This window comes from Sorex araneus, chromosome X (genome assembly GCF_027595985.1).
Source record: "Sorex araneus isolate mSorAra2 chromosome X, mSorAra2.pri, whole genome shotgun sequence".
Classification (NCBI taxonomy): Eukaryota; Metazoa; Chordata; class Mammalia; order Eulipotyphla; family Soricidae; genus Sorex; species Sorex araneus.
This window is the reverse complement of record NC_073313.1, coordinates 294,135,626-294,152,375: the sequence shown is the minus strand read 5'-3', so window position 1 is coordinate 294,152,375 and position 16,750 is coordinate 294,135,626. Positions and strand designations below refer to the sequence as shown.

Below are 16,750 nucleotides of genomic sequence, written 5' to 3'. Positions count from 1 at the left end.
ATCATTCCAGTCCACACACACATACATATGTGCAATTATTATGAGATATTATCTCACATAATTATAGAGACTGAGAAGTCCCAAGATTTGCCATCTGCGATGGAGAAGCAGGAAAGCTGGTGATGTAGCTGAGCTCACGTCTCAAGGCTAGGAGCCAGGCCAGCCAATTTTTAAATTCTGGTCTGAAAGCACTTAAGGAGAGATACCCAAACTTCAAAATGAGTTAAACTCATTTAACTCTTCAAAACAGAGTTAAATTCCTACATCCTCATCCTGTGTTCTGGTCAGTCAAGTAACTGAGTCTATTGGATGATAGCCAGGCATAGCAGGAAAGAGAAGGCAGTCTACTTTCTTGAACTCATCAGTTCAAATGCTAATCTTGTCCTAAAACACCCTCAGAAATATACCAGCAATAATGTTTAATTTACAGTAATGTAAATTGACTCTGGCTGGTCAATTTGACCACAGTAGGAAATGCAAAAACATGTTTACTCTCAGACAAACCACCAGAAAAAAGTGTCCAGGCTCTTGGGAGCTTGACCATGTCTTCAAAGGATGGCTGAGGGAGAAGGGCTTGAAAGTAGAATTTGACATGGATTTATATTGTGAATTTATATTGAGATCTTCTGAAGATCTTGTCTCACTGGGACTGTCCTGAATAGACTCTTCTCACTAGATTCAGGCTTTTGTCATAATGGTATGACTGGGGTGCCCTGGTACTGCTTGAAGAAGTGACTGTGGGGCGGACTGTCACTGGTTCAGTGATTAAGTGTATTAACATTGTGGATTATTGTACAACAATCATTGCCAACAATCTCTACAACACTTTCATTTTGTAAAATGGAAACATTTTACTCTGTACCTAATAAACAATAATTCCAACCCTTACCCTGTCTCAACTTCTGACAACCATCATTGCACTTCTAGTCTCTATTGATTTGTCTACTCTGGGTATGTAATTGATATCATACCATATCTGTTTTAAATGATTGTCTTATTTTATTTAGTATAATGTCCCCAAGTTTCATGTCGTAGCTTTTGTCAGAATTTCCTCCTTCCTGTTACTATTACTGAAGTAACATTTGTTTATAAGAATTTAAATATATGTTTTAGGGGTATAGTATTACTCCCTATACCTGTCTACCATGAAGATGCTGATAAATGTATCACAGTATTGTTTCAGAGCTCTATCCCACCTTTGACAGACTTGGTTCTGTTCTCACAATCTAAGGACTAGCTTTTATTGGATATTGTAAGTTCTTAATTTCTTTATTGCTTTAGTTTCTTTATATACCACATATTCAGCAAGATCAGCTGGTATTTGATCAGCTCTTATTTCTCCTTATGGCTTATTTTGCTTAGCGTGATAATCTTCCATTCTACCCATGTTGTTGTTTTAGAAAAAGGGCAAGATTTTATTTTTCTTATAGTTGAGTAATATTCCATTGTGCATGTATGCCATTGCTTTTTTTTCTTTTAATTTTATTGAATTACCATGAGATAGTTACAAGCTTTCATGTTTGGGTTACAGTCTCACAATGATCAAACACCCATCCCTCCACCAGTGCACATTCCCCACCACCAATATCCTGGGTATAACCCCCCTTTCCCACTCTCCCCCTGCCTCCATGGAAAAAAATATTCCCCATACTCTCTCTCTACATTTGGGCATTATGGCTTGTAACACAGACACTGAGAGGTCATCATGTTTGGTCCATTATCTACTTTCGGTATGCATCTCCCATCCCAGCTGGTTCCTCTAGCCATCATTTTCTTAGTGATCCCTTCTCTATTCCATCTGCCTTCTCCCCTACACTCATGAAGCAGTCTTCCAGCTATGGGGCAGTCCCCCTAGCCCTTGTATCTATGGTCGTTGGGTGTCAGCCTCATGTGATGCTATTTTATACTCCACAAATGAGTGCAGTCCCTCTATGTCTGTCCCTCTCTTTCTGACTCATTTCACTTAGCATGATACTCTCCATGTTTATCCATTTATAAGCAAATTGCATGACTTCATCTCTCCTAACAGTTGCATGTATTCCATTGTGTAGAGGTACCAAAGTTTCTTTAACCAGTCATCTGTTTTAGGGCACTCGGGTTGTTTTCATATTTTGGCTATTGTGAACAGTGCTGCAATGAATATATAGGTACAGATGTCATTTCTACTGTGCTCTTTTGCATCCTCGGGATATATTCCCAGAAGTGGTATTGCGGGGTCATATGGAAGCTCAATTTCTAGTTTTTGAAGGACTGTCCATATTGTTTTCCAGAAAGGGTGGAATGCCATTGCTCTTTAATCTACTAATCTGTCATGAGCCATTAGGTTGCCTCCAGAATTTGGCTATAGCAAACTGCATATGTATAAAGATAGATGTGCATATAGTTTTTCAAGTTAATATTTTTGTTTCCTTTGGATAGATGCCTTGAATTGGAATTGCTGGGTAATATGGTAGTTCTAATTTTAAATCTTTAAGAAGTTTCTATTCTGTTTTCCATAGAGACTGAACCATGTTTATGTTCTTACCTATGATGAATCAGGGTTTCTTGCCTTGCCCAGTACTGACTGGTAGTTTCTGTTTTCTTGTTTGATATAAATAATTTACACTTACTGGAATACGGTGATAACCCATTGTTGTTTTGATTTAGAGTTCCCCAAAGTAAGTCATGATGTGCAGTTTCTCACATCTTCAAAAAGTGACCCATTCTCCTGAATAACCACACTGATAGGGAAATGGGCATACATGATCTCTTCTTGTAGTGAAAGCCCAGTGTGATCCCTCGATCATGTTCTGCACATGACTGCTGATGGTGCGGACTGTAGCCGGTTCCTTTCGATTCCCCACCATTCGCCAACCCAGAGCCTCCTCTTCTTTCCGAGGAGGCTGAGCTCCACGTTCGTGTGGCAAGGTCCCTCCACAGGGTGCCGCGGGGGCCCTTCACTGTGACCATGCGGCCCTTAGGGAGATGTCGACGCTCTCGGAATGGTAAGGGTCTCGTTGCTGAGGATGATCTTCATTCTTGCAGTAGGTGCAGCAAAAAGAGCATCTTCAAGTCTTTTGTCCAACTTCTATATCAGATTGTTTGCTGCTTGGCTTATGGTTCTTTACATATTCTGTTTATTAGCTCCTTATTAGAGATATGATTTGCAACTATTTTATTCCATTCCACAGTTGACCTTTTCACTATTTTGTTTGTTTCTTTTGATGCACAGAAATTTCACATTTCATTATGATCCACTTTACCTAGTTTTATTTTTGATGCATATGCTTTTGGTGCCATAACCAAGAAATTATTACCAAATGCAATGTCATGAAGTATTCCTCCTAGCTGTCTTCTAAGAACCTCATAGTTTTATCTAGGTCTTAGTCTTTGATGCATTACTATAAAGAAGGGTCCAGCTCTTCTTTTTCATTTTAGTTTAATTTTGGAGGGTGTGAATATCCTACACAGTGCTCAGGAGGCTCATGTCCCCTAATAGCTATTCTTAGCCAATCGGGTTAGCAGTTCATGAGAGACCCAAGGATATAATATTGCTTTGGTCCTTCAGTGTCCAGGATTGCATGGACCACCCCAGAATTGCATTCAGGACTGCTGGGCCATACCTGGTGATGCTCAGGGCAACAGGTGGGGCCAGGGATTGAACTGGGTCAGCTGCGTGCACACTAGAGACATCGAACCAGCCTCTGCTCTCACGGGCTGGTGGGTCTTTGGACTCTGCTGGCAGTTCTGGAAGAGTCCCGTCTGACCCATGGCCAAGGGCATGGATTTTGTGACCTGTGTGATACGAAACCAAGCGATCAGAGTACAAGGGCGCTGCCAGTGCAAGGGAAAGCAGAGCCGGCGAAGAGCAGCTGTGGCGTGGGGTCTCCGAAGTGGTGACCACAGAGATGCCTGGCTGTGTCTTTGCGGCCAGACGGGAGAACGCTGTGCAAAGTCTGAGGGAAGGTGAGGAAGCTGGGAGAGGGGGAACGAGACAGGCGGGAGGTTAAGAAAAGGGCAATATAAGAACTTGCTGTCGCCTGGAAAGCCAGGTGACTTGCTGTAGAGCGCAGGATTCCAGCTCGGCCCCAGCGCTGCTGGCTGGACGGCTGGCAGTCAGGACACCGCCCCTATTCTTGAGTCCAGGGCCCCAGGAACGCAGAATATGTACTCATGACTCGTTTTGTGTCCCCAAACAGAAGAGGGTCCTGTGGAAGCATCTCCAGGAGGCCTCCCCCGGGCGCCGCGTCCAGGCTGCCCGCCAGCTGCTGCCCAGAGCCGCCGCGGGGACCCGGGAGTGTGAGGACATGGCTTTGCTCAGCAACATCCTCGCTGCCTATTCGTTTGTCTCAGGTAGTTGTTTAACCAGTGCCGGGCCAGGACCCTCTGGAGCAAAACACTGTGTGCTAGCAGAGGGGCGCTCTGGCCTGCAGGGTTGGAGATGAAAGGTCTTCTGGGGGGAGAGTTAAGCTTGACATTTGCTAATTTGGCACATGAGGGGTTCAGAGGGATTCGAATAGCTGAAAATGTTTAGTTACGTGTTTTGGCAAGAGTGAGGGAATGAAGTGGCCCGGGGCTACTGTTGGCTTCTGTTATTATGTGTTTAACTTTGATGTGAGGCAGGCCTGGAGGAGCGTCAGCCTGGTTATTTCTGAGTAGTGGTTTTCAATGCCACCCAGACTCTGTGTGTGTGTGTGTGTGTGTGTGTGTGTGTGTGTGTGTGTGTGTGTGTCTGTGTGTCTGTGTGTCTGTGTGTGTCTGTGTGTGCTTGTGTTTGAGGTGTGCACTGTGAGATATTTGATAACCTTCTGAAAGACATGAACACAGAAGCTGTGAGAGTATGTATTTTCCCCCTTCCTTGGTTCAAGTTGTACCCATTCAGGGAGATGGCTGACCTGCTCTCCAGGTCATTTCTTGAGAACAGAATGCATTCATGTAAGATAAGCCCTTTAAAAATACACGAAGTGGACTCTATTTCCAGTGACTAGACTCAAGTTCTGTGGCTTACATGAGTTGTTAACTGGGTTGAGAGTCAGCTTTGGTTCTGCTTTGTTTTTCCTCGTATGGCTGAATGCGGCACTGCAGGCCAGATTGTTTTATCTATTTAGATGTCTAGGCAGGGTTGGAGAAGGTAGAGAGGATTTCACAGGCAAAGTCTGACATTTTCAATTACCGCTGCCAATCTGAGCGGAGAGTGAAGAGAAAGGAAGCTCAGGATATCTCTTTGTGAGTGGATCTGGGAAAACAGTGAGCAGGCTTCTGGAGAAGAGGGCTCTGCCGCCTAAGCTGGCTGATTCCTGTGTGTTTGGAAAGATGCAGCATGTGGTCTGCGTTGGTCTCAAATCAGCAAAGACCTGGCCCTGCCCTCCCCACCTTTCTGAGTCTTTTGCTTGGACCCTTTTCTCCCAGAAAACTGCACTTCAGAGGAATCTCAGCTCGGCTGCTTCTCAGGGCTGTTCTGGGGAGGAGAGACACTGGGTTTGGAAAGAAGCTGTTTGAAACTCTCCTAGCATGCTTTCAATTTACTGAAGAAGGAGCCCCTTGACTCTGTTCAAGTGGAGAGAACCCCAATCTGGAGTAGGGAATGGCAGGGAGTTTCTGGTGTCCTCAAGACTTCAGACACTTGCAAATTAACTGTTCTAAGAACTATCTCTGGTGAGAGAAAGCAGAGTGCTGGACTTTGGAGTTCTGTTCAGGACAGGAGGTACTTGGCAATTGGCCATTTGGGCCAGCATGACCCTGAGTTGTGACCACTGACCATGGTAACTCATTGAATGCTCCGATGTTTACCCACTGGTCTTGTGATTCTTTTAAGGCCCAAGGTGCACATCCGTTTCTTCTTTTCCTTGCCAGCCTTGCTCCTTCTCACACTATTTTCTGGGAATTATATATTGCTTGAATACAAGAAGACAAGGAAAACAATGCTTCTGTTTGTTATGTTAGTAGGTGGTAGAGAGAGAAAGAGAAAACGAGAGAGACAGAGACAGAGACAGAGAAAGAGACAGAGAAATGCAAAGCACATTGATTAAAACAAAATGTGTTTGAGTCACGGGCTGGGGCAATAGTACAGTGCTTGGGGTAGGGTGTTTGCCTTGCACAGGACCAACCTGGGTTCGATTCCCATAATTCCCATGTGGTTCTCTGAGGACCACCAGGAGTAATTTCTGAGTGCAGAGCCAGGAGTAACCCCTGAGCATTTTCAGGTGGGACCCAAAAAACAAAACAAAACAAAAAAACAAAAAAAGAAAGAAAGAAAGAAGAAAAGAAAGAAAAAATGTGTTTGAGTCAGTAAATTAATGAGAGAAACTTGACTGAGTGTGAGCTGCCCTACTATATAGGAAATGAATAAAGAAAATTAAAAATTGGAGGTAAATATGATAGATATAAATCATCATTGTTTTAAAAGAATAAGTGTATCAGAAGCAAAAATGGTAGAAGAAATTTGTATTCAGTTCCCTAATCTTGTAGCTACCTTACGCTTTCTCCCTGCTGGAAAATCCATCTTCAACTCCATAGGGGTTCCAGGGTCCTATTTTCTCCCAGGACATTCTTTGCTGTCTTTTCTTGTCCAAGTGTTCAGCAACACCCTTGATAATATACACAACGCCCTTATTCCTTTGCCCCCCCCAGTAATCAACAGGCAAAACCCTAACTCTGTACTAACCCTATTTTCTCCTCCTGCACTCAAGTAATCCAATGCTGTAACATCTTTGCAGATTGAATCTATTAGAAATTCCTGCTCTCCAACATCAGCTGATGCTTTCAAATAGTGCTTCAATCTCTTAGTTTGCTTTTGAGTACATCGTGTTCTCATTCTTCACAATAGCCACTTCAGTGGCCATTCTAAGGGCCCAAATTCCACTGACAAATTCTATTCTCTGACTATTCTAATAATTTAAACTATGCTTATCAAAATATACCCTAAAATTAAATGGAAAATTCAAGCTAAAGAAACATTGTAGCACTAATGAAGGGTTAAGGTGTAAAACATATTAAGAGCTCTTTATACATCAGTAAAGGCTCCTAGCCCAAAGTTGGCAAAGGTCAAGTCAGTAATTTTCTCACAAGATTACCTATAATATATGCAACTCAATGTCTGGCAATTTAAAGAATGCAAAATTAAAACAATAATAAGGTTAATTTAATTTTATAAAAGTCTCCAAACTTTGAGTTTTAAGTTTATAAGTTTAGTTTTGAAAAAACTGTGGAGAGATGTGTATATGAATACAGTGCTGGTAGGATTAGAAATCACTATAAATGCTCTCGAGAATGATTTGGAAACACTTATCAAAAGTCTGTAAAAGACATACCCTGTAGCTCTTAGCAATTTCATGTAGAACTTTATCCTAGGATATTGTTATGGATATGGTCAACTTTATTCTTTACTGTGAGAATGATTTATCTCAGAACTCTTTAGAAAACAAAGGAATTAGAAAGATGATAAATATTAATTGAAGTAGAATGATATTTAAAATTTACTATTAAGTGAATAAAGCACATTACCCTCTTATACAGCATAATCTATGTATACGTATATATAACTACATTTTACTACTATTATAACTAGATTTTAGGGCTATTTGAATGTGTCTATGTAATTATTTTAAAGATTGAGGTGAGTACTCCCAACAGTGCTCAGAAGTCCTCTTCCCAGGCTTTAAACAAATTACATAGACTCACTCAAATAACCCTAAAAGTATTTGGGTTGGTCTCAGCAGTTTGTGGTGCCAGGGATTGAACTCAAGAGCCTTGTGCTTGTCATACATTAGCTCCAGCTTTTTGAAGTATTTCCCCAGCCCTTTCTGTGTATTTTTAATTTTATTTAAATTAGCTATATTTTAAAGTATCCTATACTTTATTAATGTTAACTTATTTATATATATTTTTGAAATAAGCAATGTTAACTTCATAAAACTTAAAAAGTTGGATTTTATATATATATTTAAAAAATTAATACTCTCCTACTTTTTTATGACCTCCAAAACTGCATATCTAAATGCCCTCAATATTAGGTCTTAGATGTTAAGCATTTCAAATTCCTCCTAGCCTGAAACTAAATATTATTAGTTTTTATATATGCTTCTTTTTTTTCCGACCAATTTAAAATGTGACCTACACCAGAAATATGATTTTTAACCTTTGATGCTTCTTTGTGATTATACCTGCTTGCTTAGGGTCTGTCCTCTAACCTCTGATTACTGAGAATACAGTTTACCTCTTAGTGTACCTAAAATTATCCACTACAGTTTATTCCTATGATCCCTAAGTTGGCTTAATCCTATTTTTTTCCTTTGTCTCCACTATAATGGCAGTTTCCAAGTCTACTTGCATCTAGTCCTGCTTCACAGGCTATGTTTTATAAGAAGTAAAGTGGTATTTTAAAATATAGGCATGGCAGTACAATTAAAAACAAACTCCTTGGAATCAGAAGATTTTTATTATTTCTGGAACAAAACCCAAACACTTTTTATGTGATTTAACTGTTGAGATTGTTTCAATTGCGAAGAAAAGAAAAACTCAACTCGGTCACTTAAACACATAAGTACTAAGTTATCCACAGAAGCCTAGAAATAAATGGAAGCTAGCGTTGCTCCATTGTCTCAGAGATGTGTTGTCCAATTACCCAGTGATTCTTATGTTCTTCTCCTCCTCCTCCTAGTTACAATTACTTTCAGTTTTTATTTTGCCACTGTGATAATGGAGTTTCAGGCATACGGTGTAGCCACACCACACCCTCCACCAGACTGTCCTTTCACCAGTGTCTCAAAATCCGTATCCATGCCCCTCCTGGGCACACTCAGCTTTGTAGGCCAACCTCGGGTCTGTTACCACTGAATGGGTATTTTTCTTTTGTTTTGTTTCTTGGCCATACTCAGCGGTGCTCAGAGGTTTCTTACACCCATCTGCAGTCAAAATTCACTCCTGTTGGTCTCAGGGAGCTGTACAGGATGCTGGGATCAGAAGAGGGTTGTCTGTGCACAAGGCAAGCATCCTACTCGCTATACTCGCCTCTCCAGCCCCGTCATTTTTGCTTGCTTATACTTGTCATCTCATGGCTGCCAAGTGGCTGCTCTTGGCTCTAGGCCTCATTCAAGATCCCCAAAAAGGAGGATACAGAAGAAGGTTCTGTCTAGCACATCTCTCATTTTGTTGGCCACGACTGTGTCACATGACCACCTCTCTCTGAAGTAAGAGAGAAAAATTTGGCTTTTAAAGCCTCAAGATAAATAGTTCATAACCAGAGGTGATACTTTCTTACAGAAGGATCTCAAACAATGTTTGGTGACCACAACCAAAGTCAGGGGGAGGATTGCTACTAGAGCCTAGTGGGATGGAGAAGCATCCTGGCACACACTAAACAGTTCCCCAGAAGAAAGAATTAACTGACCCAAGATGTCACTAGGGCTCGGATTGATACAACAGGCTCCGGAGCAGGGGCGAGTAAGGAGCAGGGGAAGGGACTCGCCCATGGTTCAAGGTACCTTCATCTGCAATTCCTCGGGTGCCTTCCCCAAAGTCCTTAGTGCCAGCCTTGAGTTCTCAGAGCTCATATTTAGAGCCCTTCCTGCTCAAGCCTTCCCACCAGCTGTTCCAAACCACTGGCCAAGTCTTTTCTCACCTTTTTCTTTTTGAAAAATTGTCTCTTACAGACGTAGAAGGACTGCACTCATTTGTGGAGTATAAAATAACATCACATGAGACTGATAACCAAGGGAAGTAGATACAAGGGCCCGGAAGATTGCCCCATAGTTGGAAGCCTGCCTCATGAGTGGAGGAGAGGAGGCAGCTGGGATAGAGAAGGAATCACTAAGTCAATGATAGTTAGAGGGATTGGTCGGGATGGGAGATGTGTGCTGAAAGTAGATAAAGGACCAAACATGATGGCCTCTCAATATCTGTATTTCAAATCATAATGCCCAAAAGTAGAGAGAGAGTAGGGGAGAAATTGTCTGCCATGGAGGCAGTGGGATGGTAGGAAAGGGGGGGGTATACCTTGGATATTGGTGGTGGGGAATGTACACTGGTGGAGGGATGGGTATTTGATCATTGTGTGATTGTAACTCAAACATGAAAGCTTGTGACTATATCTCATGGAAAAATTGTCCCTTATCCAAGAATTCTTCCCTGCAGTTCTGACTTACTCCTAACCTGTCTTCAGAACGCTCCATGTCGTGCCTGTCTACCCAAACACTTTCTCCCACATGTTTATTTCCTTTTTTATCAGCACTTGGGTTGGGCAGATAAACAATTCTTGTTTTAGTTGCTTGCAGGCAATTCCTTGGACTCACAATATTATTTCTCATGAGGAAAATAATCCCATCAATAATAAGTTATAACCTCATTAATAAACACTAACAATATTATTAGCAAGTCTAACTGCTCTCTTTAATTGAATGTGTTAAATTGATAGTATCATTTCCAGTCTCGCACTCTGTTTCCTTTGGATTGTGGCTTAGGAAGATTCTTCTTCCTGTGGGGTTGGAGGGATAGTACAGCGGGTAAGGTGCTCACCGTGCAGGCAGCAAACCCCAGTTTGATCCTGGCACCTCATATGGTCCTCTGAGCACCACTAGGAGTGAGCCCTAAGCACAGAGCCAGGAGAAAGCCCTGAGCACTGCTTATGTGGCCGAAAACTCAGGCTTGCATCTGAGCACATGCCTTGCATATGTGAGGCCCTGGGTTCGATCTCTAGTACTCTAAAACAACAATAATAGTCACAAAAAGACTACTTTTTCTGTGAGATTTACTTGGCTCACCCATCTACCTCCTTCTACAACACATCCTCAATGCTTTGCATCTTCTTTTTTTTGGGGGGTCACACCTGGCGATGCTCAGGGGTTACTACTGGCTTGGCACTCAGGAATCACTCCTGGTGGTGCTCAGGGGACCATATGGGATGCTGGGAATTGAACCCGGGTCGGCTGCGTGCAAGGCAAACGCCCTACCCAATGTGCTATTGCTCCAGCCCCTGCATTTTCCTATTTTCCCCATTATTCTCCTCCTTAATGCCTTGTCATCTGGTAGCCTATTCTATTTACTTAAATACTTGCTCCTCTACTAGAGTACAGGGAAACAGAACTTTTGTTTCTTTTATCCATAACATCTAGAAAAAGCCTAACATCAAGTAGATAATAAACTAGTAAATGAGCAAACATGGCTCAGTGATCAAATAAGCCCATGTCACCTGCTCCCCATGTGTGACTCATTACTCGGCTTCCCTGAAGCCTCCCAGAGATAGGAGGAAATACAGACACATCAGGCTGCATATCATATTTCTGCTTCGTACTTGCCCTTCTGGTTTTTTAAAAGTTTTTGAACCACACCCTGTGATGCTTGTGGGTTGCACCCCATTCTGGGTAGATCAACCAGGGGCCCCTGTGTGCTGTGCATGTGTTTCAGCCCTTTGCGTCGTCGTCCCAGTTGTGTAGTATATAGAGAGCTTCCTCATTTTTGTTTTGCTTTGCTTTTGGTTTGGGGCCACACCCTTGCAGTGCTCTGAGGCTACGCCTGGCTCAGGGCTAGGGGGTCACGCCTGGTGGTACGTAGGGGCCATTTGGTACCAATGATCAAAGCCAGGGCTCCTGCGTGCGAACCATGCCCTCCAGCCCACTGACCTGTCTCCCTGGCCCCTTTCCTCATTCTTGTAGTGAAAAGCATACCTCTCTGCATACTTCTCTGTTTTATAGATTAACTACATTTCTTCTTCTTTTTTTTCTTTTGGTTTGGTTTTGGTTTGGGGCCACACCTGGCACTGCTCAGGGCTTACTCCTGGATCTGCACTCAGGGATCACTCATGGCAGGCTTGGGGGACTATATTGGGTGGTGGGAATCAAACCTGGGTTGGCTGCATGCGAGTCAAACACTATACCCAATATATTATCACTCCACCCCAGTAGAGTTGCCTTGTGATTAACTGGCATATATATGTATTCAAATGTCCTTGCAGAAGGAAAATCTCCAAAAATGGAATTGCTGGATGAAAATGTATGTAAATTATTATTAACTTGCCATCTACAGAGATTGAACAATGTCCTCTTTATGAGTGAGAAGGTTCTACAACAAAATTTTCAAATTTGGATTTTTGACAGATGAAAAATCTATCCTTTACTTTTTGTTTCTTTACATCATGGCTCAACAAACTTCTGTGGGAAAAGGTCAGGAAGTAAATATTTTCAATTTTGTCTCTAGTCTGTTGGGTAATCTATCTGATGACTCTGATATCACATGAAAGTAGACACAGACAGATGTAAGTGTATGTGCTCGCCTCTGTTCTTGTCACAAAGCAAGTGGCAGGCAGCCTGTTGGACTTGTGAGCCGTACTGTGTTCATCTCTGCTTTAGCTGATCATCTCTTCATGTGATGGAGCCATCACATTTATTCATCCTTGAGCTGTTCATCTTCCATCAACTTTCTGTAGTGGCTATTGGTCTTTATTTTCATTTGGGGGGGGTGTCACAGCCGGCAATGCATAGGGGTTACTCCTGGCTCTGCACTCAGGAATTACTCCTGGCGGTGCTCAGGGGACCATATGGGATGCTGGGAATCGAACCCGGGTTGGCTGCATGCAAGGCTAGCGCTTTACCCACTGTGCTATTGCTCCAGCCTCTCATTTTAATATTTTTATCATAGTGATTGACAACACTGTTAGTGGTGGGTCTCCTGGTCTGTTTTTGTTTTGTTTGGGGCCGCACCCAGCAGTGTTCAGGGCTTACTCCTGGCTCTGTGCTGAATCACTCCTGGCAAGGATCGGGGACCATATGGGGTGTCGGGGATCAAACCCAGGTTGGTTGTGTGCAAAGCAGCTGCCCTACCCACTGTACTATTCTCTGGCTCCTCGTGGTCTTTTTTTAAAAAATGCTCTTTCTGGATCCTCTTTGAATATTAGATTTTTGTCTCTGTTACTTATTACAAATATTTTTCCAAAATTGACATTTGTCTTTTAACTTTGTTCACAGTAATTTTTAATGCAGAAGTTTAGACGAATCATTAATTTTTTATATAATCAGTACTCTGAATGTTTGCAGCGATAGTGCTGTACTCAGTGCTCAGTGCAGTACTGAACCAGCATTTGAGTTGTTTTTCCTATGACTCTGACATAAAGGCCATAGTCTCAGTTGTCAGGGATCCGAGCTCCCCATAACTCAGTTGATAATGACAAATTTGAGGACTGAAAAAATACTGTTGTTCTAATTATTATGATTCTGACTATTATTTTATTCTGCTTTATAAGGGAATCTGGTGTGGTGCAGGGAGGGAGAGAAGCTTTATGTCTCAGCCCTTAAATCACTATAGATTCATAATAAATTAATGGAATAAATAAGCATGTACTGATCAATTAAAACTGATTATCAGTTGAATTGCCCCACACACTCCACCCAATAGCGTTTGGTGAAGATGCTACTTTCATACAATTCATAGGGAAGGAGGGTAGGAGGGAGGGAGGGAGGGAGGGAGGAAGGAAGGAAGGAAGGAAGGAAGGAAGGAAGGAAGGAAGGAAGGAAGGAAGGAAGGAAGGAAGGAAGGAAGGAAGGAAGGAAGGAAGGAAGGAGAAAAAAGAAAAGGAAAGGAGACTTATAGCTCTCTGAACCCAACTATAAATTTTATTTTTCTTTTTGGACTACATCCAACAATGCTCAAGGGTAACTCCTTGCCCTGCACTCAAGAATTACTCCTAGAGCTGCTTGGGGGACTATATGGGGTACCAGGGATTGAACCTAGTTTGGCTGCATACAAGGCAGGCGCCCTATCCACTGTGCTGTCTCTCCAGCCTCCAACTGTAAATCTCATACAGTTCACTGGAGTTGAATCCCTGGAAGGCTCCTGGTCATGCAAGCACCTGCATGTTTGAAGGTGGGTGGCTGTCAAGCTGTGATGTTGGCAGCAGTTAGGAGAGAGAGGGGGGTTGGAGCTCTTGTTGCTGCTAGACAGAGGAGGTGAGCGTGTTCGTGGCAAGTCACAGACCAAGCAGGGAGAGGGCGATGGACTTCAGGTACACCCAATTCTCCCAAAATTCATGGGGACACTGAGGGGAGAAAGGTTCACCAAGCTCTCTCTAACAGTGCTCACACAGCCCCCAGAGCTTTGGGCTATAAAATCCCATCTTTTGTGTAGGCCCCAGGAGGGTGGGAGGGTGGGGTGGGGTGAAGTGGGGGTGTCTCTGCCGTGTGAGTTATCAGGCAAGCCTGGACTTTGGGGAGAGCTGTGCAAATCGAGGGACCATGAATAGGCAAGGGTCCTAGCATTTCTCCTAGACATTGCATGAAGGGGGAAGCCCCTCTTCTGTCAGCTGTCTTTGCCCCTGTATCAGGCCTCATTGATAAGCCTCCGTGCTGCCCGACCGAGGCCCCAGGCTGCAGAAACGGGCCCTGGAGCTCAGACCTTGATGAACTGGTTTATACCTGAGGGCTCTCCTCCCCTTGCAGCTGAGAATTCAGGCCAGTCTCTCCCGGAATAACCCACTACACTGCAGCCAATGCCTATAGCCTGTTCTCGAGGCAGGATCTTAGACAGACAGGTCACGAGAGGACAAGGGATGCTGAGTGATTTTATATCCAGCCCGGTCATGCCACGTGGGTCAGTAACTGAAGAAAACTCCAGACATGAGGGTTCCCGCTCACTCATGACCAATGTTTCAAAGTAAAACACACCTTTTACCCACTGTGTCTTCTACTGGGGACAACAAAGGGTTAAATTTGGGGCTAGGGTGAATAAGAAAATTCTTAGGGGGGAAATAGATATATATATATATATATATATTTAAAGTGTGACATTTTATTTTTTAATTTGTTTATTTAGTTTTGCTTAGGGGGTCACACCCAGCAATGCTCAGGGCTACTTCTGGCTCTGTGCTTAGAAATTGCTCCTGGGGGTACTAGAGGGACCATATGGGATGCCAGGGCTGGAACCCTGGTCAGCTGTGTGCAAGGCAACGCCCTACCCAACGTAGTATTGCTGGTCCCAGAAAACAATCTTAATGACATTTGTTCATGAGTTTGACAGATGAGGAATAGCTATTAAAATAATTAATTAAAAAACTTTTGTTATTGGTTACAATTCTTTGTTTTAAATATCAATGAGGATATCAATGTCGATATCAATGACGATATTGTCATCGATGGTTCCCCATGTCCATAATGTCAGCTCACACCTGTCACCATTGTACTCACCTCCCTCCCCAGAACCCCAATGCCCTTTTCTTTCTTGGAAGAAAGTCAACAGGATATATCACACACATATTAACACAGAGAAAAATATTACTGAAATACAAAATAAAATGTAGGAGCAGAGATCAACAAAGATGGAGGCTATTATAAAATATTCCTAACAGATTCTGTATATGAAAAACACAATAAATGAAATGGAAACCTCTATGGAAAACATAATAAATAGATCCAATCTTGGAAAGGAAAAAAACGAAGATAAAATTCAAGCAATAATTCAAATAGAAGAGGAGAGAGAAATAAGATTTAGGAAAAACGGAAAAGCCATTTGGGATCTATCAAACTCTATTACGAAAGGAAACATAAGAATAATGTATATACCAGAAGGTGAAGAGGGGGAAGGAACAAAGTGCTTATTCACGGAAATAATAACAGAGAAATTCTCAAATGTAAGGAAAGAATTAAACATAGAAATCTTGGAAGCTGATTAAACACCAATATTTTAAATGCAAAACATACACCAAGAGACATCATTGTTAAACCATCAAACATTGATGCTAAGGAAAAATTATTAAACATTACTAGAAAAAAATCAGTAACATACAAAGGCACCCCAATCAGACTATCATCAGTTTTCACAACAGAAATTTTACAAGCAAGGAAAGAGTAGAATTACAAATTCATAATCTTAAAAAGATAAAAACCTCCAGCCAAGTATACTCTGTCTTTCAAAATTATCATTCAGATGTAATGGAGATATAAAAGCTTTCCCAGATAAACAAACACTAACAGAATTAACATTACCAGACTTGCACAGTAAAAAACATTGAAAAGGGTATCTTTTACAGACATAGAGAAAGAAAAAAAATGTATATATATATATATATGTATAAAGTCTTGAGTATGATAATAAATGGTAACAGAGAAGGAGAAACATAAACATGAATAAAATGAGACAACAAAATATCACAAGGGAGAAAGACTAGGACAAAATCTGTTTAGTCTAAAGGGGATGAGTTGATATTAGCACACACATGAAAAGCTATAGATACAGATGGATTGACCTCTTAGTAACCACAGATGAGAAATAGGAGCAGAGGCAACTATAAGGGAAATTCAAGACATGGAGAGACTCTTCACACAAACTGCAGGAAAAAGCAGGTGGAAATTTGTGGAAAATGAAACACCCCCAAGTTATAAACTGACAGAAAATGAATGACAATAGGTAACTTTTATATAGCAATGATTAGCCTGAATACAAATTACTCAAATCCACCAATCAAGACACAGGGTGGCTGGATTGGTAAATAAAGCAGAACCCGTCTAAATTCTTCATACAAAGAAACTCATAAAGGATGTGAAGACAGACTCAGAGTGACTTGAGAGTGGCATTTAAAGCCAAGAATGGGAGGAAGGCAGGAAGTGCTCCCTACTCAAGACAAACTTGGATGCAACAGAATACTCTTAGTTATTTTTAGTTATTTTTAAAAGATGAGAGTTTTTTTTTAATGGGGAGGCCCTTGGGGGGCGGGGTTCTTGCCCTACAGTGCTCAGGGTTTACTACTGGCTCTAGTTTCAGGGGTCACTCCTGGCAGTGTTTAGGGAATTTA

General features: G+C 42.0%; 1 protein-coding gene and 1 pseudogene across 1 annotated transcript in view; one reads left to right on the top strand and one right to left on the bottom strand.

The window, feature by feature from the left end:
• EVA1A (eva-1 homolog A, regulator of programmed cell death) overlaps positions 1-16,750 on the top strand; it is a 62,591-nt gene that overhangs the window by 35,261 nt on the left and 10,580 nt on the right. The window contains exon 3 of the mRNA XM_055123075.1: positions 4,179-4,332. Coding sequence (XP_054979050.1) covers positions 4,287-4,332 — 46 coding nt within the window. The 5' untranslated portion in view covers positions 4,179-4,286. The remainder of the gene's footprint in view (positions 1-4,178; positions 4,333-16,750) is intronic.
• Positions 2,663-3,016, bottom strand: LOC129399897 (60S ribosomal protein L9-like; annotated as a pseudogene).